We start from the raw sequence: 22,284 nt of genomic DNA, 5'->3' as shown, positions 1-22,284 counted from the left end.
TATTTATTTAATTTGAAAGAATTTCTTTGCATAATATTCGAATTACACTTTCCATAAATTCACACGATTTATTCGTAGCATTATTACATTTAACATGTCTTAATTCAAATTCTTTTTTAATTAGTCTGTTTTAAGTAAAAAAAAACCCAACTCTGCGTTGTTCAAAGTAATACGTCTATCCCGGTCCTCACTAACACTCCAAAGAGGCAGATGCCATCGCCCGACAGGTGCTCTGCCGTACGCCCTTTACCTGTGCTCTCTTGGTTGCATTCTTTAGCTTTTTCATAAAGAAGATTGCCACACGCTTATTATTAACCACAGTCAGCGAGGTCGTGCCAATGCGCTGGAACAATTTCGTCACATTCGTCATCTGCATCATGGCGATCTTCTGCGCACCCTTACCGATCCCTGTCCAGCTGCAACAGGTGAGAAATCGTCTCGTAAACAGCATATCTATCGCATCCGACATTCGGTTATCACACAGCATATCAATTATGTTGCTCTCGAGCCACTGTCTTATCTTCTCTTCGTATTCCGGCTTGGCCAGCTCGTCGTTAAACGTTTCCAGCTGCTCTAAGCTGTCGATCTTTTCGAAATCGATGTCAACGTACATGGGCTTCTTTTGCTCGGTCGAGTCTGCGTTGTTCAGTATCGACTGGAACTGATCGCCAATCGTATCCAGCTTGCCATTTATTTCCAACAGGCTGGTCTCTATGCCCAGCAGCCGTTGATCGGTCTTGGAGAATAAGCTTATGAGCGATTCATTTGCGGCCGGTGCTTCCGTGCAGTTTGTTGCCGTTGACGGTGTTGTGGATTTAAATGGCACCTTTTCTCTTAATGCTGAAACATAATAGGCGAATGTAAGCAGCATATTCCACAGCATTTACATACAATCATTGTACGCTCAGAAAGGCATCATAATGCTTTGGAAACTTTAATTTACCCCTGCACTTACTTGCTCGGTTGCGTCCTGTTTTATCCTCAATGTTCGGTGTTTGCTTCGTGTGAGGTTTTTTACGCACACTCACCTCCTCAAACATGCCGTCCTGAAATAGCTCGTTATCATCTATTACAACGTTGCTGATGAACGGATCACCATCTTGGTTCGTGCCGCATTCCACCTTGATAAACTCAATCATTGTATCCTCGCTGTCGTATTCCATCTCTTGCTGATGGTCGCGCTGCAAGAATGTCAAGATAACGTTATACCAGTACAAGCAATTTTTGAAGACTTTTTACACAAAATCTTACCACGTTCTCCGTTGTTTGCTTCGCGGCAGCAACACGCTTCTTTCGTTGCCGATCCATCACAAAAGCAAGTGAAGCTTTCGTAGAAACTGAGAAAGACTTGTGTTGTTAATTCTACTTCCAGTCGTACGTATGCCACATGAACTGAGTGTAAACTTCAAGTCAATTTGTATATTATTATCCGATTAATCCGGTGTTATTCGATTGATCCGGTGTCCTCCCCGACCAACGCTAGAAAAATGCGACAAATTTCAGAAAACATAAACAAAACCATTCGGTAAACAATCATCCACGCTCATTGACAGTTCCTTACAGTCTACTCTCTAAATACGCTGTTTATGCGTTCCCGAGGCATCCACGTAAGTAGAATATCGCGTTTTTCTGTTAGAGCGTTTCTACATACACCGAGACTGCAGGTGAGAGATGGCTGTGAGAGAATTGACAATCGGTTTCTCACGCCAGTGTGTGTAGAAGCTCCGGAAAGCGCCGAGATGAGACTTTTAAAATGATGTTGAAAAAATCCATTTGAATCGCTATAATGAAGTCAAAAAAGTTTCTTTTGCTAATAATATAATGTTTCTACGATTATTAGACGGCAAAAATGCAAACTACAATTGATCGTTTGCCATAAACTGCCAATTGAATTTTTCTCAGCTCCATCGTTCTTTGCATGCCGTGGAGAATTCTCTCACTGAAAATGATGTCAGTCGCTGTCAAAGCATGCTGTCAGTTATTTTCTCAGCTGCATTCTCGGTGTATGTAGAAACGCTCTTAAACACATACGACCAATGGTTTTTTTTTTAAATTAAATTTATTACTTTTAAACACGTGATACTTGATACTTGATACGATTCTTGCAGAAATTTTCTAATCTATCTGATGTTTCAGTGAATTGAAAGGGTTTACAGTATAACTATTTATTTCGCATTCGTCAATTCTTGGAGCAAATATTACTGATTTTGACCGATGAATTGTAAAATTAACAAAACTGTGTATCACCAAATCCGCGAATATCAAGAGCCGCGTAACTCGGGAACTAACTGTATACTAAGACGATGAAATATTCCATTGTTTTCTCACCGGGCAACCATCGGAGACACAAACCATCCCAATCGTTTCCCTGAATGACGGATAGATGACGCTTTAAAATGAACCTGCTCCAATCTAATGTTCTAATTCCAAATGAATCAGCCAGATGAACGGCCTTGTAACGTTGGTTTATGTTGCGTGTTAGCGGCGGGCATGGTTGTCAACGACCATACCATGTTGAAAACACCGGTTCTCGTCCGATCACCGAAGTTAAGCAACATCGGGCATGGCTAGTACTTAGGTGGGTGACCACTTGGGAAAACCATGTGTCGTTGGCATCTTCACCTTTTTGCTTTTCTCAGCCTCATCGGGGATGTGTTTGGTCGCATGGAATGTATCCATCGTCCTTGTGGTCATCCCAGTACGCTGTGAAAAAGTTCCTTTTGGATGAATTGTTCCCCTTCTAACGCTTCCTTTGAAGGGCGATGTTGTTCTATTTATAGCCCTTTGTAGCATATGTTGGAGTGGGGGATCTGTGGTCGAACATACTTTTTCTCAAACAACCACTCTTGACGATGTGTTTTGTTGTGTAAAAAGCACTGTAGCTTGTACCCTGTGACTTGTGGAGGCTGCAGAAAAGATGAATTCCACACTAGATTTGAACGTTAGACGGCGGTGTGACGTTGGTTTATGTTGCGTGTTAGCGGCGGGCATGGTTGTCAACGACCATACCATGTTGAAAACACCGGTTCTCGTCCGATCACCGAAGTTAAGCAACATCGGGCATGGCTAGTACTTAGGTGGGTGACCACTTGGGAAAACCATGTGTCGTTGGCATCTTCACCTTTTTGCTTTTCTCAGCCTCATCGGGGATGTGTTTGGTCGCATGGAATGAATCCATCGTCCTTGTGGTCATCTCAGTACGCTGTGAAAAAGTTCCTTTTGGATGAATTCTTTCCTTCTTCTAACGCTTCCCTCGAAGGGCGATGTTGTTCTATTTATAGCCCTTTGTAGCATATGTTGGAGTGGGGGATCTGTGGTCGAACATACTTTTTCTCAAACAACCACTCTTGACGATGTGTTTTGTTGTGTAAAAAGCACTGTAGCTTGTACCCTGTGACTTGTGGAGGCTGCAGAAAAGATGAATTCCACACTAGATTTGAACGTTAGACGGCGGTGTGACGTTGGTTTATGTTGCGTGTTAGCGGCGGGCATGGTTGTCAACGACCATACCATGTTGAAAACACCGGTTCTCGTCCGATCACCGAAGTTAAGCAACATCGGGCATGGCTAGTACTTAGGTGGGTGACCACTTGGGAAAACCATGTGTCGTTGGCATCTTCACCTTTTTGCTTTTCTCAGCCTCATCGGGGATGTGTTTGGTCGCATGGAATGTATCCATCGTCCTTGTGGTCATCCCAGTACGCTGTGAAAAAGTTCCTTTTTGAGGAATTGTTCCTCCTTCTAACGCTTCCCTCGAAGGGCGATGTTGTTCTATTTATAGTCCTTTGTAGCATATGTTGGAGTGGGGGAACTGTGGTCGAACATACTTTTTCTCAAATAACCACTATTGAAGATGCAATTTATTGTGTGAAAAGCACTGTAGCTTGAGCCCTGTGACTTGTGGAGGCTGCAGAAAAGATGAATTCCACATTAGATTTGAACGTTAGACGGCGGTGTGACGTTGGTTTATGTTGCGTGTTAGCGGCGGGCATGGTTGTCAACGACCATACCATGTTGAAAACACCGGTTCTCGTCCGATCACCGAAGTTAAGCAACATCGGGCATGGCTAGTACTTAGGTGGGTGACCACTTGGGAAAACCATGTGTCGTTGGCATCTTCACCTTTTTGCTTTTCTCAGCCTCATCGGGGATGTGTTTGGTCGCATGGAATGTATCCATCGTCGTTTTGGTCATCCCAGTACGCTGTGAAAAAGTTCCTTTTGGATGAATTCTTTCCTTCTTCTAACGCTTCCCTCAAAGGGCGATGTTGTTCTATTTATAGCCCTTCGTAGCATATGTTGGAGTGGGGGTATTGTGGTCGAACATACTTTTTCTCAAACAACCACTATTGAAAATGTGTTTTCGTGTGTGAAAAGCACTGTAGCTTATGCCTTGTGACTTGTGGAGGCTGCAGAAAAGATGAATTCCACACTAGATTTGAACGTTAGACGGCGGTGTGACGTTGGTTTATGTTGCGTGTTAGCGGCGGGCATGGTTGTCAACGACCATACCATGTTGAAAACACCGGTTCTCGTCCGATCACCGAAGTTAAGCAACATCGGGCATGGCTAGTACTTAGGTGGGTGACCACTTGGGAAAACCATGTGTCGTTGGCATCTTCACCTTTTTGCTTTTCTCAGCCTCATCGGGGATGTGTTTGGTCGCATGGAATGAATCCATCGTCCTTGTGGTCATCTCAGTACGCTGTGAAAAAGTTCCTTTTGGATGAATTCTTTCCTTCTTCTAACGCTTCCCTCGAAGGGCGATGTTGTTCTATTTATAGCCCTTTGTAGCATATGTTGGAGTGGGGGAACTGTGGTCGAACATACTTTTTCTCAAACAACCACTCTTGACGATGTGTTTTGTTGTGTAAAAAGCACTGTAGCTTGTACCCTGTGACTTGTGGAGGCTGCAGAAAAGATGAATTCCACACTAGATTTGAACGTTAGACGGCGGTGTGACGTTGGTTTATGTTGCGTGTTAGCGGCGGGCATGGTTGTCAACGACCATACCATGTTGAAAACACCGGTTCTCGTCCGATCACCGAAGTTAAGCAACATCGGGCATGGCTAGTACTTAGGTGGGTGACCACTTGGGAAAACCATGTGTCGTTGGCATCTTCACCTTTTTGCTTTTCTCAGCCTCATCGGGGATGTGTTTGGTCGCATGGAATGTATCCATCGTCCTTGTGGTCATCCCAGTACGCTATGAAAAAGTTCCTTTTGGATGAATTGTTCCTCTTCTAACGCTTCCCTCGAAGGGCGATGTTGTTCTATTTATAGCCCTTCGTAGCATATGTTGGAGTGGGGGAACTGTGGTCGAACATACCTTTTCTCAAACAACCACTATTGAAAATGTGTTTTATTGTGTGAAAAGCACTGTAGCTTATGCCCTGTGACTTGTGGAGGCTGCAGAAAAGATGAATTCCACACTAGATTTGAACGTTAGACGGCGGTGTGACGTTGGTTTATGTTGCGTGTTAGCGGCGGGCATGGTTGTCAACGACCATACCATGTTGAAAACACCGGTTCTCGTCCGATCACCGAAGTTAAGCAACATCGGGCATGGCTAGTACTTAGGTGGGTGACCACTTGGGAAAACCATGTGTCGTTGGCATCTTCACCTTTTTGCTTTTCTCAGCCTCATCGGGGATGTGTTTGGTCGCATGGAATGTATCCATCGTCCTTGTGGTCATCCCAGTTCGCTGTGAAAAAGTTCCTTTTGGATGAATTGTTCCTCTTCTCACGCTTCCTTTGAAGGGCGATGTTGTTCTATTTATAGCCCTTCGTAGCACATGTTGGAGTGGGGGAACTGCGGTCGAACATACTTTTTCTCAAACAAACTCTCTTGAAGGTGCATTTATTTGTGTGAAAAGCATTGTAGCTTGAGCCCTGTGACTTGTGGAGGCTGCAGAAAAGATGAATTCCACATTAGATTTGAACGTTAGACGGCGGTGTGACGTTGGTTTATGTTGCGTGTTAGCGGCGGGCATGGTTGTCAACGACCATACCATGTTGAAAACACCGGTTCTCGTCCGATCACCGAAGTTAAGCAACATCGGGCATGGCTAGTACTTAGGTGGGTGACCACTTGGGAAAACCATGTGTCGTTGGCATCTTCACCTTTTTGCTTTTCTCAGCCTCATCGGGGATGTGTTTGGTCGCATGGAATGTATCCATCGTCGTTTTGGTCATCCCAGTACGCTGTGAAAAAGTTCCTTTTGGATGAATTCTTTCCTTCTTCTAACGCTTCCCTCAAAGGGCGATGTTGTTCTATTTATAGCCCTTCGTAGCATATGTTGGAGTGGGGGTATTGTGGTCGAACATACTTTTTCTCAAACAACCACTTTGAAAATGTGTTTTCGTGTGTGAAAAGCACTGTAGCTTATGCCATGTGACTTGTGGAGGCTGCAGAAAAGATGAATTCCACACTAGATTTGAACGTTAGACGGCGGTGTGACGTTGGTTTATGTTGCGTGTTAGCGGCGGGCATGGTTGTCAACGACCACACCATGTTGAAAACACCGGTTCTCGTCCGATCACCGAAGTTAAGCAACATCGGGCATGGCTAGTACTTAGGTGGGTGACCACTTGGGAAAACCATGTGTCGTTGGCATCTTCGCCTTTTTGCTTTTCTCAGCCTCATCGGGGATGTGTTTGGTCGCATGGAATGTATCCATCGTCCTTGTGGTCATCCCAGTACGCTGTGAAAAAGTTCCTTTTTGAGGAATTGTTCCTCCTTCTAACGCTTCCCTCGAAGGGCGATGTTGTTCTATTTATAGTCCTTTGTAGCATATGTTGGAGTGGGGGAACTGTGGTCGAACATACTTTTTCTCAAATAACCACTATTGAAGATGCAATTTATTGTGTGAAAAGCACTGTAGCTTGAGCCCTGTGACTTGTGGAGGCTGCAGAAAAGATGAATTCCACATTAGATTTGAACGTTAGACGGCGGTGTGACGTTGGTTTATGTTGCGTGTTAGCGGCGGGCATGGTTGTCAACGACCATACCATGTTGAAAACACCGGTTCTCGTCCGATCACCGAAGTTAAGCAACATCGGGCATGGCTAGTACTTAGGTGGGTGACCACTTGGGAAAACCATGTGTCGTTGGCATCTTCACCTTTTTGCTTTTCTCAGCCTCATCGGGGATGTGTTTGGTCGCATGGAATGAATCCATCGTCCTTGTGGTCATCTCAGTACGCTGTGAAAAAGTTCCTTTTGGATGAATTCTTTCCTTCTTCTAACGCTTCCCTCGAAGGGCGATGTTGTTCTATTTATAGCCCTTTGTAGCATATGTTGGAGTGGGGGAACTGTGGTCGAACATACTTTTTCTCAAATAACCACTATTGAAGATGCAATTTATTGTGTGAAAAGCACTGTAGCTTGAGCCCTGTGACTTGTGGAGGCTGCAGAAAAGATGAATTCCACACTAGATTTGAACGTTAGACGGCGGTGTGACGATGGTTTATGTTGCGTGTTAGCGGCGGGTATGGTTGTCAACGACCATACCATGTTGAAAACACCGGTTCTCGTCCGATCACCGAAGTTAAGCAACATCGGGCATGGCTAGTACTTAGGTGGGTGACCACTTGGGAAAACCATGTGTCGTTGGCATCTTCACCTTTTTGCTTTTCTCAGCCTCATCGGGGATGTGTTTGGTCGCATGGAATGTATCCATCGTCCTTGTGGTCATCCCAGTACGCTGTGAAAAAGTTCCTTTTGGATGAATTGTTCCTCCTTCTACCGCTGTCCTCAAAGAGCGATGTTGTTCTATTTATAGCCCTTCGTAGCATATGTTGGAGTGGGGGTACTGTGGTCGAACATACTTTTTCTTAAACAACCACTATTGAAAATGTGTTTTGTTGTGTGAAAAGCATTGTAGCTTGAGCCCTGTGACTTGTGGAGGCTGCAGAAAAGATGAATTCCACACTAGATTTGAACGTTAGACGGCGGTGTGACGTTGGTTTATGTTGCGTGTTAGCGGCGGGCATGGTTGTCAACGACCATACCATGTTGAAAACACCGGTTCTCGTCCGATCACCGAAGTTAAGCAACATCGGGCATGGCTAGTACTTAGGTGGGTGACCACTTGGGAAAACCATGTGTCGTTGGCATCTTCACCTTTTTGCTTTTCTCAGCCTCATCGGGGATGTGTTTGGTCGCATGGAATGTATCCATCGTCCTTGTGGTCATCCCAGTACGCTGTGAAAAAGTTCTTTTTGGATAAATTCTTTCCTTCTTCTAACACTTCCCTCGAAGGGCGATGTTGTTCTATTTATAACCCTTCGTAGCATATGGTGGAGTGGGGGAACTGTGGTCGAACATACTTTTTCTACAAATATCACTCTTTAAAATGTGCTTTGTTGTGTGAAAAGCATTGTAGCTTGAGCCCTTTGACCTGTGGAGGCTGCAGAAAAGATGAATTCCACACTAGATTTGAACGTTAGACGGCGGTGTGACGTTGGTTTATGTTGCGTGTTAGCGGCGGGCATGGTTGTCAACGACCATACCATGTTGAAAACACCGGTTCTCGTCCGATCACCGAAGTTAAGCAACATCGGGCATGGCTAGTACTTAGGTGGGTGACCACTTGGGAAAACCATGTGTCGTTGGCATCTTCACCTTTTTGCTTTTCTCAGCCTCATCGGGGATGTGTTTGGTCGCATGGAATGTATCCATCGTCCTTGTGGTCATCCCAGTACGCTGTGAAAAAGTTCCTTTTGGATGAATTGTTCCCCTTCTAACGCTTCTATTGAAGGGCGATGTTGTTCTATTTATAGCCCTTTGTAGCATATGTTGGAGTGGGGGAACTGTGGTCGAACATACTTTTTCTCAAACAACCACTCTTGACGATGTGTTTTGTTGTGTAAAAAGCACTGTAGCTTGTACCCTGTGACTTGTGGAGGCTGCAGAAAAGATGAATTCCACACTAGATTTGAACGTTAGACGGCGGTGTGACGTTGGTTTATGTTGCGTGTTAGCGGCGGGCATGGTTGTCAACGACCATACCATGTTGAAAACACCGGTTCTCGTCCGATCACCGAAGTTAAGCAACATCGGGCATGGCTAGTACTTAGGTGGGTGACCACTTGGGAAAACCATGTGTCGTTGGCATCTTCACCTTTTTGCTTTTCTCAGCCTCATCGGGGATGTGTTTGGTCGCATGGAATGTATCCATCGTCCTTGTGGTCATCCCAGTACGCTGTGAAAAAGTTCCTTTTGGATGAATTGTTCCCCTTCTAACGCTTCCCTCGATGGGCGATGTTGTTCTATTTATAGCCTTTCGTAGCATACGTTGGAGTGGGGGAACTGTGGTCGAACATACTTTTTCTCAAACAACCACTATTGAAAATGTGTTTTATTGTGTAAAAAGCACTGTATCTTGTGCTCTGTGACCTGTGGAGATTGCAGAAAAGATGAATTCCACACTAGATTTGAACGTTAGACGGCGGTGTGACGTTGGTTTGTTGAAAACACCGGTTCTCGTCCGATCACCGAAGTTAAGCAACATCGGGCATGGCTAGTACTTAGGTGGGTGACCACTTGGGAAAACCATGTGTCGTTGGCATCTTCACCTTTTTGCTTTTCTCAGCCTCATCGGGGATGTGTTTGGTCGCATGGAATGTATCCATCGTCCTTGTGGTCATCCCAGTACGCTGTGAAAAAGTTCCTTTTGGATGAATTCTTTCCTTCTTCTAACGCTTCCCTCGAAGGGCGATGTTGTTCTATTTATAGACCTTTGTAGCATGTGGTGGAGTGGGGGAACTGTGGTCGAACATACTTTTTCTCAAACAACCACTATTGAAAATGTGTTTTATTGTGTGAAAATCATTGTAGCTTGAGCCCTGTGACCTGTGGAGGCTGCAGAAAAGATGAATTCCACACTAGATTTGAACGTTAGACGGCGGTGTGACGTTGGTTTATGTTGCGTGTTAGCGGCGGGCATGGTTGTCAACGACCATACCATGTTGAAAACACCGGTTCTCGTCCGATCACCGAAGTTAAGCAACATCGGGCATGGCTAGTACTTAGGTGGGTGACCACTTGGGAAAACCATGTGTCGTTGGCATCTTCACCTTTTTGCTTTTCTCAGCCTCATCGGGGATGTGTTTGGTCGCATGGAATGTATCCATCGTCCTTGTGGTCATCCCAGTACGCTGTGAAAAAGTTCCTTTTGGATGAATTGTTCCCCTTCTAACGCTTCTATTGAAGGGCGATGTTGTTCTATTTATAGCCCTTCGTAGCATATGTTGGAGTGGGGGAACTGTGGTCGAACATACTTTTTCTCAAACAACCACTATTGAAAATGTGTTTTGTTGTGTAAAAAGCACTGTATCTTGTGCTCTGTGACCTGTGGAGATTGCAGAAAAGATGAATTCCACACTAGATTTGAACGTTAGACGGCGGTGTGACGTTGGTTTATGTTGCGTGTTAGCGGCGGGCATGGTTGTCAACGACCATACCATGTTGAAAACACCGGTTCTCGTCCGATCACCGAAGTTAAGCAACATCGGGCATGGCTAGTACTTAGGTGGGTGACCACTTGGGAAAACCATGTGTTGTTGGCATCTTCACCTTTTTGCTTTTCTCAGCCTCATCGGGGATGTGTTTGGTCGCATGGAATGTATCCATCGTGTTGCTACGGATGTAGCAAACTGTTTATTTTGAATAGCTTGGTAGACGTTTTTAGAACTGGCTATGTATGTTTCTATTTATTGCGCAGTTTAAAAATTCGTCTGTCCTTTCTGGCTTAATATTTGCTACTAACTGCGTTTGGCGATGGCGCCCTGTTCCTCGATCAGCTGTGCTATTTGACCCTATTTGACCTGCTCGCGAATTGGCCCTTATTTCGGAGATCTGGTTGTCGCACAATCTAATCGTGTTATCTCTCTTTGTGAATCTTGTACGCCATCTGCCGGGTATTTTGGGTATTTGATCGAGTTGTCAAGTCAGCTTAATGTTTGTAAATAATGCTGTTCTCTGTCCGATCACACGCGGTCGATATCGTGCCAACACCCCACCCCGTGAATCCTTCGTGAAGCAGGATTTACTTAAAATCTGCACGATATTACCTACTTCCGATTCCCAGACACAAGTGTTGCATAAAGGTTTTACCGAAAATTGCTTGATTATTCGCCGGTTGCAGCGCGCACTACTGTTTCCTACCTCGATCGCCCGGCGAGCTTCCCGTACAGCACCTTTGAGACGGTCGCGTCTGCGCTTCCCTACTATCAAGCCTTCAATCAACTGTAGCCGATTCTCTAATAATATTGCGAATTTAGGATTATTTACTCTACCGTTATCCAGAGGGGCGCTGAAACGTAAATATAGTTGGTCTGTATCCCTATCACGCAACGCGAATGGTGTAAACCTAACCTCATTTGTAGAGTTATCGGTGAGTGTGTGTGTATACTTGTTTCTAAATTGCTCATTGTTTTCTTCTAGACAATCCGTATCGACGAATTGCATGCTGTACATGTTATGCTGCGATCTGCCTTTGAAGAAGGTAGTGAAAATAGCTTCGGTCCCTTCAAGGTTTCCGGAACCAAATATTGTCCCTCTCGATCGTCTTCGCTCAGCTACAGGGTCGCCAATGTTGCCAGTTGGTGCCATCGAATCGGTGTGTTGTGTCCCGATCATTAACCTTGACTCCCCTTTCAGGAACGGCAGAATCGACAGTTCCTGAAAGTGAGTAAAATTAATGATTAGTGGATTGATGTACGGTTCTTCAAGCGGCAAACTTAGCTGTGTTGTGAAACGAGTGTTGGCAAACTCGTGTTGTGTGCCGTTGCCGCTCGCCGAAATTGCCAAGTTCCGCCGTCTCCCAAACGAATCGTCCTTCGTTACGCCTACCGCGCAGCTGCTCTCCTGTGATCCTGGCCTTCTGGTTACACCGACGTTTCGTGCCAGTTCTGTTCGCACTTCGCAGTTCAGTACGGTCGCTGGTTCTTGGTCAAATGTGTTGGTATTTTGTTGTCTATGCTCGTAAATCGTGACGGACACTTCGCGGATTGGTACCCTCGGCACCGTGGATCTCGACGCACAAGTTTTTGTCAACGATTCTATTCCTCCAGATTGGACCGTCTCATGGAGAAATGTATTGTGTCGCACATGGCAGTTTAGTAGGGAGTGTACGTGATCTGACGGAAGGTTATGTGATTGCGTCGTTCGCCGCGCCATCTCAGGATACTTGGCAAAAATTGACGTGTCCACGACTGCTACTGTCGCAGGATTCACATTTACCATTTCGACGTTAGCGGGCTCACCAATTTCACCATCACTCACTGCTATCGTACACTGTTTCTGCTTGTGCTGTTGCTGTTGCTGATGCTGCTGCTGCTGCTGCTGTTGCTGCTGCTGCTGCTGCTGCTGCTGCTGCTGCTGCTGCTGATGCTTGATCCGTGCATCGGTCGCAGATCGAATTGATGCCTTTTTTTTCTCGAGCTGAAGCCGAATCTTTAAATGTTCGAGCTTGAGGTTAGCCATTTTGAGCTCGTACTCTTTTATGGCCATCTCCCGTTCTTGCTGTTGCACTTCCATAAGCTTTTCGAGTGCCGCTTGCCTAGACCTTTTGTGTTGCGCTGTTGTCGGTGAATTTGCGGTAGGAGGCCTTTTTGCAGCATGGAATGTTGTGGGCTCTTTTTCCTCTGTAGCCAGCTTATTCGCCGAGGCTTCGCCCTCGCTATGTGCTGCTCTTTTGGCTCTTTTGTCGCCTTCGCAGCTTTCAGCAGGCACCCCAGTCATCGCAATGGCTTCCTTAGAGGACTTTAGACGGCCCATCTCCTTAGCTTCGCACTTTGCCACCTTCATCACACACAAATTGCACCAAGATTTTGACATCACAGTGACGCCGACACACCCGTAATGGTACCACTTTCTGCACTTTTCGCAAGGCACCATATCTTCCACGGTGTTATGCCGCTCGCAGCCACCACAATCAAATCCGCGCTTGGTCATCGCGAACACTTTTATAAAAATAACTTGCGTTAGAAAGTTTCGCACGAATTTTTAAATGTTGCTACGGATGTAGCAAACTGTTTATTTTGAATAGCTTGGTAGACGTTTTTAGAACTGGCTATGTATGTTTCTATTTATTGCGCAGTTTAAAAATTCGTCTGTCCTTTCTGGCTTAATATTTGCTACTAACTGCGTTTGGCGATGGCGCCCTGTTCCTCGATCAGCTGTGCTATTTGACCCTATTTGACCTGCTCGCGAATTGGCCCTTATTTCGGAGATCTGGTTGTCGCACAATCTAATCGTGTTATCTCTCTTTGTGAATCTTGTACGCCATCTGCCGGGTATTTTGGGTATTTGATCGAGTTGTCAAGTCAGCTTAATGTTTGTAAATAATGCTGTTCTCTGTCCGATCACACGCGGTCGATATCGTGCCAACAATCGTCCTTGTGGTCATCCCAGTACGCTGTGAAAAAGTTCTTTTTGGATGAATTCTTTCCTTCTTCTAACGCTTCCCTCGAAGGGCGATGTTGTTCTATTTATAGCCCTTCGTAGCATATGTTGGAGTGGGGGAACTGTGGTCGAACATACTTTTTCTCAAACAACCACTATTGAAGGTGTGTTTTATTGTGTGAAAAGCACTGTAGCTTATGCCCTGTGACCTGTGGAGATTGCAGAAAAGATGAATTCCACACTAGATTTGAACGTTAGACGGCGGTGTGACGTTGGTTTATGTTGCGTGTTAGCGGCGGGCATGGTTGTCAACGACCATACCATGTTGAAAACACCGGTTCTCGTCCGATCACCGAAGTTAAGCAACATCGGGCATGGCTAGTACTTAGGTGGGTGACCACTTGGGAAAACCATGTGTCGTTGGCATCTTCACCTTTTTGCTTTTCTCAGCCTCATCGGGGATGTGTTTGGTCGCATGGAATGTATCCATCGTCCTTGTGGTCATCCCAGTACGCTGTGAAACAGTTCCTTTTGGATGAATTGTTCCTCCTTCTACCGCTGTCCTCAAAGAGCGATGTTGTTCTATTTATAGCCCTTCGTAGCATATGTTGGAGTGGGAGAACTGTGGTCGAACATACTTTTTCTCAAACAACCACTATTGAAAATGTGTTTTGTTGTGTGAAAAGCATTGTAGCTTATGCCCTGTGACGTTAGACGGCGGTGTGACGTTGGTTTATATTGCGTGTTAGCGGCGGACATGGTTGTCAACGACCATACCATGTTGAAAACACCGGTTCTCGTCCGATCACCGAAGTTAAGCAACATCGGGCATGGCTAGTACTTAGGTGGGTGACCACTTGGGAAAACCATGTGTCGTTGGCATCTTCACCTTTTTGCTTTTCTCAGCCTCATCGGGGATGTGTTTGGTCGCATGGAATGTACACATCGTCCTTGTGGTCATCCCAGTACGCTGTGAAAAAGTTCCTTTTGGAGGAATTCTTTCCTTCTTCTAACGCTTCGCTCGAAGGGCGATGTTGTTCTATTTATAGCCCTTCGTAGCATTTGTTGGAGTGGGGGAACTGTGGTCGAACATACTTTTTCTCAAACAACCACTATTGAAGATGTGTTTTATTGTGTGAAAAGCATCGTAGCTTGTGTCCTGTGACCTGTGGAGATTGCAGAAAAGATGAATTCCACATTAGATTTGAACGTTAGACGGCGGTGTGACGTTGGTTTATGTTGCGTGTTAGCGGCGGGCATGGTTGTCAACGACCATACCATGTTGAAAACACCGGTTCTCGTCCGATCACCGAAGTTAAGCAACATCGGGCATGGCTAGTACTTAGGTGGGTGACCACTTGGGAAAACCATGTGTCGTTGGCATCTTCACCTTTTTGCTTTTCTCAGCCTCATCGGGGATATGTTTGGTCGCATGGAATGTATCCATCGTCCTTGTGGTCATCCCAGTACGCTGTGAAAAAGTTCCTTTTGGATGAATTGTTCCCCTTCTAACGCTTCCCTCCAAGGGCGATGTTGTTCTATTTATAGCCTTTCGTAGCATATGTTGGAGTGGGGGAACTGTGGTCGAACATACTTTTTCTCAAACAACCACTATTGAAAATGTGTTTTGTTGTGTGAAAAGCATTGTAGCTTATGCCCTGTGACTTGTGGAGGCTGCAGAAAAGATGAATTCCACACTAGATTTGAACGTTAGACGGCGGTGTGATGTTGGTTTATGTTGCGTGTTAGCGGCGGGCATGGTTGTCAACGACCATACCATGTTGAAAACACCGGTTCTCGTCCGATCACCGAAGTTAAGCAACATCGGGCATGGCTAGTACTTAGGTGGGTGACCACTTGGGAAAACCATGTGTCGTTGGCATCTTCACCTTTTTGCTTTTCTCAGCCTCATCGGGGATGTGTTTGGTCGCATGGAATGTACACATCGTCCTTGTGGTCATCCCAGTACGCTGTGAAAAAGTTCCTTTTGGAGGAATTCTTTCCTTCTTCTAACGCTTCGCTCGAAGGGCGATGTTGTTCTATTTATAGCCCTTCGTAGCATTTGTTGGAGTGGGGGAACTGTGGTCGAACATACTTTTTCTCAAACAACCACTATTGAAGATGTGTTTTATTGTGTGAAAAGTATCGTAGCTTGTGTCCTGTGACCTGTGGAGATTGCAGAAAAGATGAATTCCACATTAGATTTGAACGTTAGACGGCGGTGTGACGTTGGTTTATGTTGCGTGTTAGCGGCGGGCATGGTTGTCAACGACCATACCATGTTGAAAACACCGGTTCTCGTCCGATCACCGAAGTTAAGCAACATCGGGCATGGCTAGTACTTAGGTGGGTGACCACTTGGGAAAACCATGTGTCGTTGGCATCTTCACCTTTTTGCTTTTCTCAGCCTCATCGGGGATGTGTTTGGTCGCATGGAATGTATCCATCGTCCTTGTGGTCATCCCAGTACGCTGTGAAAAAGTTCCTTTTGGATGAATTCTTTCCTTCTTCTAACGCTTCCCTCGAAGGGCGATGTTGTTCTATTTATAGACCTTTGTAGCATGTGGTGGAGTGGGGGAACTGTGGTCGAACATACTTTTTCTCAAACAACCACTATTGAAAATGTGTTTTATTGTGTGAAAAGCATTGTAGCTTGAGCCCTGTGACCTGTGGAGGCTGCAGAAAAGATGAATTCCACACTAGATTTGAACGTTAGACGGCGGTGTGACGTTGGTTTATGTTGCGTGTTAGCGGCGGGCATGGTTGTCAACGACCATACCATGTTGAAAACACCGGTTCTCGTCCGATCACCGAAGTTAAGCAACATCGGGCATGGCTAGTACTTAGGTGGGTGACCACTTGGGAAAACCATGTGTCGTTGGCATCTTCACCTTTTTGCTTTTCTCAGCCTCATCGGGGATGTGTTTGGTCGCATGGAATGTATCCATCGTCCTTGTGGTCATCCCAGTACGCTGTGAAAAGTTCTTTTTGGATGAATTGTTCCTCTTCTAACGCTTCGCTCGAAGGGCGATGTTGTTCTATTTATAGCCCTTTGTAGCACATGTTGGAGTGGGGGAACTGTGGTTGAATATACTTTTTCTCAAACAACCACCATTGAAAATGTATTTTGTTGTGTGAAAAGCATCGTAGCTTGAGCCCTGTGACCTGTGAAGGCTGCAGAAAAGATGAATTCCACATTAGATTTGAACGTTAGACGGCGGTGTGACGTTGGTTTATGTTGCGTGTTAGCGGCGGGCATGGTTGTCAACGACCATACCATGTTGAAAACACCGGTTCTCGTCCGATCACCGAAGTTAAGCAACATCGGGCATGGCTAGTACTTAGGTGGGTGACCACTTGGGAAAACCATGTGTCGTTGGCATCTTCACCTTTTTGCTTTTCTCAGCCTCATCGGGGATGTGTTTGGTCGCATGGAATGTATCCATCGTCCTTGTGGTCATCCCAGTACGCTGTGAAAAGTTCTTTTTGGATGAATTGTTCCTCTTCTAACGCTTCGCTCGAAGGGCGATGTTGTTCTATTTATAGCCCTTTGTAGCACATGTTGGAGTGGGGGAACTGTGGTTGAATATACTTTTTCTCAAACAACCACCATTGAAAATGTATTTTGTTGTGTGAAAAGCATCGTAGCTTGAGCCCTGTGACCTGTGAAGGCTGCAGAAAAGATGAATTCCACATTAGATTTGAACGTTAGACGGCGGTGTGACGTTGGTTTATGTTGCGTTTTAGCGGCGGGCATGGTTGTCAACGACCATACCATGTTGAAAACACCGGTTCTCGTCCGATCACCGAAGTTAAGCAACATCGGGCATGGCTAGTACTTAGGTGGGTGACCACTTGGGAAAACCATGTGTCGTTGGCATCTTCACCTTTTTGCTTTTCTCAGCCTCATCGGGGATGTGTTTGGTCGCATGCAATGTATCCATCGTCCTTGTGGTCATCCCAGTACGCTGTGAAAAAGTTCCTTTTGGATGAATTGTTCCTCCTTCTAACGCTTCCCTCGCAGGGCGGTGTTGTTCTATTTATAGCCCTTCGTAGCATATGTTGGAGTGGGGGTACTGTGGTCAAACATACTTTTTCTCAAACAACCACTATTGAAAATGTGTTTTGTTGTGTGAAAATCATTGTAGCTTGAGCCCTGTGACCTGTGGAGGCTGCAGAAAAGATGAATTCCACACTAGATTTGAACGTTAGACGGCGGTGTGACGTTGGTTTATGTTGCGTGTTAGCGGCGGGCATGGTTGTCAACGACCATACCATGTTGAAAACACCGGTTCTCGTCCGATCACCGAAGTTAAGCAACATCGGGCATGGCTAGTACTTAGGTGGGTGACCACTTGGGAAAACCATGTGTCGTTGGCATCTTCACCTTTTTGCTTTTCTCAGCCTCATCGGGGATGTGTTTGGTCGCATGGAATGTATCCATCGTCCTTGTGGTCATCCCAGTACGCTGTGAAACAGTTCCTTTTGGATGAATTGTTCCTCCTTCTACCGCTGTCCTCAAAGAGCGATGTTGTTCTATTTATAGCCCTTCGTAGCATATGTTGGAGTGGGGGTACTGTGATCGAACATACTTTTTCTACAAACATCACACTTGAAGGTGGATTTATTTGTGTGAAAACCATTATAGCTTGAGCCCTGTGACCTGTGGAGGCTGCAGAAAAGATGAATTCCACACTAGATTTGAACGTTAGACGGCGGTGTGACGTTGGTTTATGTTGCGTGTTAGCGGCGGGCATGGTTGTCAACGACCATACCATGTTGAAAACACCGGTTCTCGTCCGATCACCGAAGTTAAGCAACATCGGGCATGGCTAGTACTTAGGTGGGTGACCACTTGGGAAAACCATGTGTCGTTGGCATCTTCACCTTTTTGCTTTTCTCAGCCTCATCGGGGATGTGTTTGGTCGCATGGAATGTATCCATCGTCCTTGTGGTCATCCCAGTACGCTGTGAAAAAGTTCCTTTTGGAGGAATTCTTTCCTTCTTCCAACGCTTCCTTCGAAGGGCGATGTTGTTCTTTTTATAGCCCTTCGTAGCATATGTTGGAGTGGGGGAACTGTGGTCGAACATACTTTTTCTCAAACAACCACTATTGAAGATGTGTTTTATTGTGTGAAAAGCATCGTAGCTTGTGTCCTGTGACCTGTGGAGATTGCAGAAAAGATGAATTCCACACTAGATTTGAACGTTAGACGGCGGTGTGACGTTGGTTTATGTTGCGTGTTAGCGGCGGGCATGGTTGTCAACGACCATACCATGTTGAAAACACCGGTTCTCGTCCGATCACCGAAGTTAAGCAACATCGGGCATGGCTAGTACTTAGGTGGGTGACCACTTGGGAAAACCATGTGTCGTTGGCATCTTCACCTTTTTGCTTTTCTCAGCCTCATCGGGGATGTGTTTGGTCGCATGGAATGTATCCATCGTCCTTGTGGTCATCCCAGTACGCTGTGAAAAAGTTCCTTTTGGATGAATTGTTCCTCCTTTTAACGCTTCCTTTGAAGGGCGATGTTCTATTTATAGCCCTTCGTAGCATATGTTGGAGTGGGGGAACTGTGGTCGAACATACTTTTTCTCAAACAACCACTATTGAAAATGTGTTTTATTGTGTGAAAAGCATTGTAGCTTGAGCCCTGTGACCTGTGGAGGCTGCAGAAAAGATGAATTCCACACTAGATTTGAACGTTAGACGGCGGTGTGACGTTGGTTTATGTTGCGTGTTAGCGGCGGGCATGGTTGTCAACGACCATACCATGTTGAAAACACCGGTTCTCGTCCGATCACCGAAGTTAAGCAACATCGGGCATGGCTAGTACTTAGGTGGGTGACCACTTGGGAAAACCATGTGTCGTTGGCATCTTCACCTTTTTGCTTTTCTCAGCCTCATCGGGGATGTGTTTGGTCGCATGGAATGTATCCATCGTCCTTGTGGTCATCCCAGTACGCTGTGAAAAAGTTCCTTTTGGATGAATTGTTCCTCCTTTTAACGCTTCCTTTGAAGGGCGATGTTCTATTTATAGCCCTTCGTAGCATATGTTGGAGAGGGGGAACTGTGGTCGAACATACTTTTTCTCAAACAACCACTCATGAAGATGCAATTTATTGTGTAAAAAGCACTGTACCTTGTGCTCTGTAACCTGTGGAGGCTGCAGAAAAGATGAATTCCACATTAGATTTGAACGTTAGACGGCGGTGTGACGTTGGTTTATGTTGCGTGTTAGCGGTGGGCATGGTTGTCAACGACCATACCATGTTGAAAACACCAGTTCTCGTCCGATCACCGAAGTTAAGCAACATCGGGCATGGCTAGTACTTAGGTGGGTGACCACTTGGGAAAACCATGTGTCGTTGGCATCTTCACCTTTTTGCTTTTCTCAGCCTCATCAGGGATGTGTTTGGTCGCATGGAATGTATCCATCGTCCTTGTGGTCATCCCAGTACGCTGTGAAAAAGTTCCTTTTGGATGAATTGTTCCTCCTTTTAACGCTTCCTTTGAAGGGCGATGTTCTATTTATAGCCCTTCGTAGCATATGTTGGAGTGGGGGAACTGTGGTCGAACATACTTTTTCTCAAACAACCACTATTGAAAATGTGTTTTATTGTGTGAAAAGCATTGTAGCTTGAGCCCTGTGACCTGTGGAGGCTGCAGAAAAGATGAATTCCACACTAGATTTGAACGTTAGACGGCGGTGTGACGTTGGTTTATGTTGCGTGTTAGCGGTGGGCATGGTTGTCAACGACCATACCATGTTGAAAACACCGGTTCTCGTCCGATCACCGAAGTTAAGCAACATCGGGCATGGCTAGTACTTAGGTGGGTGACCACTTGGGAAAACCATGTGTCGTTGGCATCTTCACCTTTTTGCTTTTCTCAGCCTCATCGGGGATGTGTTTGGTCGCATGGAATGTATCCATCGTCCTTGTGGTCATCCCAGTACGCTGTGAAAAAGTTCCTTTTGGATGAATTGTTCCTCCTTTTAACGCTTCCTTTGAAGGGCGATGTTCTATTTATAGCCCTTCGTAGCATATGTTGGAGAGGGGGAACTGTGGTCGAACATACTTTTTCTCAAACAACCACTCATGAAGATGCAATTTATTGTGTAAAAAGCACTGTACCTTGTGCTCTGTAACCTGTGGAGGCTGCAGAAAAGATGAATTCCACATTAGATTTGAACGTTAGACGGCGGTGTGACGTTGGTTTATGTTGCGTGTTAGCGGTGGGCATGGTTGTCAACGACCATACCATGTTGAAAACACCGGTTCTCGTCCGATCACCGAAGTTAAGCAACATCGGGCATGGCTAGTACTTAGGTGGGTGACCACTTGGGAAAACCATGTGTCGTTGGCATCTTCACCTTTTTGCTTTTCTCAGCCTCATCAGGGATGTGTTTGGTCGCATGGAATGTATCCATCGTCCTTGTGGTCATCCCAGTACGCTGTGAAAAAGTTCCTTTTGGATGAATTGTTCCTCCTTTTAACGCTTCCTTTGAAGGGCGATGTTCTATTTATAGCCCTTCGTAGCATATGTTGGAGTGGGGGAACTGTGGTCGAACATACTTTTTCTCAAACAACCACTATTGAAAATGTGTTTTATTGTGTGAAAAGCATTGTAGCTTGAGCCCTGTGACCTGTGGAGGCTGCAGAAAAGATGAATTCCACACTAGATTTGAACGTTAGACGGCGGTGTGACGTTGGTTTATGTTGCGTGTTAGCGGCGGGCATGGTTGTCAACGACCATACCATGTTGAAAACACCGGTTCTCGTCCGATCACCGAAGTTAAGCAACATCGGGCATGGGCTAGTACTTAGGTGGGTGACCACTTGGGAAAACCATGTGTCGTTGGCATCTTCACCTTTTTGCTTTTCTCAGCCTCATCGGGGATGTGTTTGGTCGCATAGAATGTATCCATCGTCCTTGTGGTCATCCCAGTACGCTGTGAAAAAGTTCCTTTTGGATGAATTCTTTCCTTCTTCTAACGCTTCCCTCGAAGGGCGATGTTGTTCTATTTATAGCCCTTCGTAGCATTTGTTGGAGTGGGGGAACTGTGGTCGAACATACTTTTTCTCAAACAACCACTCATGAAGATGCAATTTATTGTGTGAAAAGCACTGTACCTTGTGCTCTGTGACTTGTGGAGGCTGCAGAAAAGATGAATTCCACACTAGATTTGAACGTTAGACGGCGGTGTGACGTTGGTTTATGTTGCGTGTTAGCGGCGGGCATGGTTGTCAACGACCATACCATGTTGAAAACACCGGTTCTCGTCCGATCACCGAAGTTAAGCAACATCGGGCATGGCTAGTACTTAGGTGGGTGACCACTTGGGAAAACCATGTGTCGTTGGCATCTTCACCTTTTTGCTTTTCTCAGCCTCATCGGGGATGTGTTTGGTCGCATGGAATGTATCCATCGTCCTTGTGGTCATCCCAGTACGCTGTGAAAAAGTTCCTTTTGGAGGAATTCTTTCCTTCTTCCAACGCTTCCTTCGAAGGGCGATGTTGTTCTTTTTATAGCCCTTCGTAGCATATGTTGGAGTGGGGGAACTGTGGTCGAACATACTTTTTCTCAAACAACCACTATTGAAGATGTGTTTTATTGTGTGAAAAGCATCGTAGCTTGTGTCCTGTGACCTGTGGAGATTGCAGAAAAGATGAATTCCACACTAGATTTGAACGTTAGACGGCGGTGTGACGTTGGTTTATGTTGCGTGTTAGCGGCGGGCATGGTTGTCAACGACCATACCATGTTGAAAACACCGGTTCTCGTCCGATCACCGAAGTTAAGCAACATCGGGCATGGCTAGTACTTAGGTGGGTGACCACTTGGGAAAACCATGTGTCGTTGGCATCTTCA

At 45.6% G+C, this 22,284-nt stretch overlaps 1 protein-coding gene, 34 non-coding genes and 1 pseudogene across 35 annotated transcripts; 35 read left to right on the top strand and 1 right to left on the bottom strand.

The window, feature by feature from the left end:
• Window positions 1-54: 54 nt before the first annotated feature.
• On the bottom strand, window positions 55-1,566 carry LOC3289942 (uncharacterized). Its single transcript, XM_555946.3, has 3 exons — window positions 1,252-1,566; window positions 956-1,181; window positions 55-840 (listed from the first exon to the last, which is right to left on the bottom strand). The coding sequence occupies exons 1-3, from the start codon at window positions 1,306-1,308 to the stop codon at window positions 191-193; spliced, it is 933 nt and encodes a 310-aa protein (XP_555946.3). The 5' UTR covers window positions 1,309-1,566; the 3' UTR covers window positions 55-190.
• A 930-nt stretch (window positions 1,567-2,496) lies between these two features.
• LOC133392339 (5S ribosomal RNA) lies at window positions 2,497-2,615 on the top strand. Its single transcript, XR_009765665.1, has one exon. It is a non-coding gene; the product is annotated as a 5S ribosomal RNA (ribosomal RNA).
• Window positions 2,616-2,995: 380 nt separating this feature from the next.
• Window positions 2,996-3,114, top strand: LOC133392338 (5S ribosomal RNA). Its single transcript, XR_009765664.1, has one exon. It is a non-coding gene; the product is annotated as a 5S ribosomal RNA (ribosomal RNA).
• A 382-nt stretch (window positions 3,115-3,496) lies between these two features.
• LOC133392337 (5S ribosomal RNA) lies at window positions 3,497-3,615 on the top strand. Its single transcript, XR_009765663.1, has one exon. It is a non-coding gene; the product is annotated as a 5S ribosomal RNA (ribosomal RNA).
• Window positions 3,616-3,996: 381 nt separating this feature from the next.
• LOC133392336 (5S ribosomal RNA) lies at window positions 3,997-4,115 on the top strand. The gene has a single exon (XR_009765662.1). It is a non-coding gene; the product is annotated as a 5S ribosomal RNA (ribosomal RNA).
• A 382-nt stretch (window positions 4,116-4,497) lies between these two features.
• LOC133392335 (5S ribosomal RNA) lies at window positions 4,498-4,616 on the top strand. The gene has a single exon (XR_009765661.1). It is a non-coding gene; the product is annotated as a 5S ribosomal RNA (ribosomal RNA).
• Window positions 4,617-4,998: 382 nt separating this feature from the next.
• On the top strand, window positions 4,999-5,117 carry LOC133392333 (5S ribosomal RNA). Its single transcript, XR_009765658.1, has one exon. It is a non-coding gene; the product is annotated as a 5S ribosomal RNA (ribosomal RNA).
• Window positions 5,118-5,497: 380 nt separating this feature from the next.
• LOC133392332 (5S ribosomal RNA) lies at window positions 5,498-5,616 on the top strand. Its single transcript, XR_009765657.1, has one exon. It is a non-coding gene; the product is annotated as a 5S ribosomal RNA (ribosomal RNA).
• A 380-nt stretch (window positions 5,617-5,996) lies between these two features.
• LOC133392331 (5S ribosomal RNA) lies at window positions 5,997-6,115 on the top strand. Its single transcript, XR_009765656.1, has one exon. It is a non-coding gene; the product is annotated as a 5S ribosomal RNA (ribosomal RNA).
• A 381-nt stretch (window positions 6,116-6,496) lies between these two features.
• LOC133392341 (5S ribosomal RNA) lies at window positions 6,497-6,615 on the top strand. Its single transcript, XR_009765667.1, has one exon. It is a non-coding gene; the product is annotated as a 5S ribosomal RNA (ribosomal RNA).
• A 381-nt stretch (window positions 6,616-6,996) lies between these two features.
• LOC133392330 (5S ribosomal RNA) lies at window positions 6,997-7,115 on the top strand. The gene has a single exon (XR_009765655.1). It is a non-coding gene; the product is annotated as a 5S ribosomal RNA (ribosomal RNA).
• A 382-nt stretch (window positions 7,116-7,497) lies between these two features.
• Window positions 7,498-7,616, top strand: LOC133392329 (5S ribosomal RNA). The gene has a single exon (XR_009765654.1). It is a non-coding gene; the product is annotated as a 5S ribosomal RNA (ribosomal RNA).
• Window positions 7,617-7,997: 381 nt separating this feature from the next.
• Window positions 7,998-8,116, top strand: LOC133392328 (5S ribosomal RNA). Its single transcript, XR_009765653.1, has one exon. It is a non-coding gene; the product is annotated as a 5S ribosomal RNA (ribosomal RNA).
• Window positions 8,117-8,498: 382 nt separating this feature from the next.
• On the top strand, window positions 8,499-8,617 carry LOC133392327 (5S ribosomal RNA). Its single transcript, XR_009765652.1, has one exon. It is a non-coding gene; the product is annotated as a 5S ribosomal RNA (ribosomal RNA).
• A 380-nt stretch (window positions 8,618-8,997) lies between these two features.
• On the top strand, window positions 8,998-9,116 carry LOC133392326 (5S ribosomal RNA). Its single transcript, XR_009765651.1, has one exon. It is a non-coding gene; the product is annotated as a 5S ribosomal RNA (ribosomal RNA).
• Window positions 9,117-9,451: 335 nt separating this feature from the next.
• LOC133392354 (5S ribosomal RNA) lies at window positions 9,452-9,568 on the top strand (annotated as a pseudogene).
• Window positions 9,569-9,952: 384 nt separating this feature from the next.
• Window positions 9,953-10,071, top strand: LOC133392325 (5S ribosomal RNA). Its single transcript, XR_009765650.1, has one exon. It is a non-coding gene; the product is annotated as a 5S ribosomal RNA (ribosomal RNA).
• Window positions 10,072-10,451: 380 nt separating this feature from the next.
• Window positions 10,452-10,570, top strand: LOC133392340 (5S ribosomal RNA). Its single transcript, XR_009765666.1, has one exon. It is a non-coding gene; the product is annotated as a 5S ribosomal RNA (ribosomal RNA).
• A 3,146-nt stretch (window positions 10,571-13,716) lies between these two features.
• On the top strand, window positions 13,717-13,835 carry LOC133392324 (5S ribosomal RNA). The gene has a single exon (XR_009765649.1). It is a non-coding gene; the product is annotated as a 5S ribosomal RNA (ribosomal RNA).
• Window positions 13,836-14,172: 337 nt separating this feature from the next.
• Window positions 14,173-14,291, top strand: LOC133392322 (5S ribosomal RNA). The gene has a single exon (XR_009765647.1). It is a non-coding gene; the product is annotated as a 5S ribosomal RNA (ribosomal RNA).
• A 382-nt stretch (window positions 14,292-14,673) lies between these two features.
• Window positions 14,674-14,792, top strand: LOC133392321 (5S ribosomal RNA). Its single transcript, XR_009765646.1, has one exon. It is a non-coding gene; the product is annotated as a 5S ribosomal RNA (ribosomal RNA).
• Window positions 14,793-15,172: 380 nt separating this feature from the next.
• On the top strand, window positions 15,173-15,291 carry LOC133392320 (5S ribosomal RNA). Its single transcript, XR_009765645.1, has one exon. It is a non-coding gene; the product is annotated as a 5S ribosomal RNA (ribosomal RNA).
• A 382-nt stretch (window positions 15,292-15,673) lies between these two features.
• On the top strand, window positions 15,674-15,792 carry LOC133392319 (5S ribosomal RNA). Its single transcript, XR_009765644.1, has one exon. It is a non-coding gene; the product is annotated as a 5S ribosomal RNA (ribosomal RNA).
• Window positions 15,793-16,174: 382 nt separating this feature from the next.
• LOC133392318 (5S ribosomal RNA) lies at window positions 16,175-16,293 on the top strand. Its single transcript, XR_009765643.1, has one exon. It is a non-coding gene; the product is annotated as a 5S ribosomal RNA (ribosomal RNA).
• A 379-nt stretch (window positions 16,294-16,672) lies between these two features.
• On the top strand, window positions 16,673-16,791 carry LOC133392317 (5S ribosomal RNA). The gene has a single exon (XR_009765642.1). It is a non-coding gene; the product is annotated as a 5S ribosomal RNA (ribosomal RNA).
• Window positions 16,792-17,170: 379 nt separating this feature from the next.
• LOC133392316 (5S ribosomal RNA) lies at window positions 17,171-17,289 on the top strand. Its single transcript, XR_009765641.1, has one exon. It is a non-coding gene; the product is annotated as a 5S ribosomal RNA (ribosomal RNA).
• A 381-nt stretch (window positions 17,290-17,670) lies between these two features.
• On the top strand, window positions 17,671-17,789 carry LOC133392315 (5S ribosomal RNA). The gene has a single exon (XR_009765640.1). It is a non-coding gene; the product is annotated as a 5S ribosomal RNA (ribosomal RNA).
• Window positions 17,790-18,170: 381 nt separating this feature from the next.
• LOC133392314 (5S ribosomal RNA) lies at window positions 18,171-18,289 on the top strand. Its single transcript, XR_009765639.1, has one exon. It is a non-coding gene; the product is annotated as a 5S ribosomal RNA (ribosomal RNA).
• Window positions 18,290-18,671: 382 nt separating this feature from the next.
• Window positions 18,672-18,790, top strand: LOC133392313 (5S ribosomal RNA). The gene has a single exon (XR_009765638.1). It is a non-coding gene; the product is annotated as a 5S ribosomal RNA (ribosomal RNA).
• Window positions 18,791-19,168: 378 nt separating this feature from the next.
• LOC133392311 (5S ribosomal RNA) lies at window positions 19,169-19,287 on the top strand. The gene has a single exon (XR_009765636.1). It is a non-coding gene; the product is annotated as a 5S ribosomal RNA (ribosomal RNA).
• A 378-nt stretch (window positions 19,288-19,665) lies between these two features.
• On the top strand, window positions 19,666-19,784 carry LOC133392349 (5S ribosomal RNA). Its single transcript, XR_009765675.1, has one exon. It is a non-coding gene; the product is annotated as a 5S ribosomal RNA (ribosomal RNA).
• A 378-nt stretch (window positions 19,785-20,162) lies between these two features.
• Window positions 20,163-20,281, top strand: LOC133392310 (5S ribosomal RNA). Its single transcript, XR_009765635.1, has one exon. It is a non-coding gene; the product is annotated as a 5S ribosomal RNA (ribosomal RNA).
• Window positions 20,282-20,659: 378 nt separating this feature from the next.
• LOC133392309 (5S ribosomal RNA) lies at window positions 20,660-20,778 on the top strand. The gene has a single exon (XR_009765634.1). It is a non-coding gene; the product is annotated as a 5S ribosomal RNA (ribosomal RNA).
• Window positions 20,779-21,156: 378 nt separating this feature from the next.
• Window positions 21,157-21,276, top strand: LOC133392351 (5S ribosomal RNA). Its single transcript, XR_009765677.1, has one exon. It is a non-coding gene; the product is annotated as a 5S ribosomal RNA (ribosomal RNA).
• A 382-nt stretch (window positions 21,277-21,658) lies between these two features.
• LOC133392308 (5S ribosomal RNA) lies at window positions 21,659-21,777 on the top strand. The gene has a single exon (XR_009765633.1). It is a non-coding gene; the product is annotated as a 5S ribosomal RNA (ribosomal RNA).
• A 382-nt stretch (window positions 21,778-22,159) lies between these two features.
• On the top strand, window positions 22,160-22,278 carry LOC133392307 (5S ribosomal RNA). Its single transcript, XR_009765632.1, has one exon. It is a non-coding gene; the product is annotated as a 5S ribosomal RNA (ribosomal RNA).
• The last annotated feature ends 6 nt before the right edge of the window (window positions 22,279-22,284 follow it).

This window comes from Anopheles gambiae, chromosome 2 (genome assembly GCF_943734735.2).
Source record: "Anopheles gambiae chromosome 2, idAnoGambNW_F1_1, whole genome shotgun sequence".
Classification (NCBI taxonomy): domain Eukaryota; kingdom Metazoa; phylum Arthropoda; class Insecta; order Diptera; family Culicidae; genus Anopheles; species Anopheles gambiae.
This window is presented reverse-complemented; position numbering and strand designations above follow the sequence as displayed.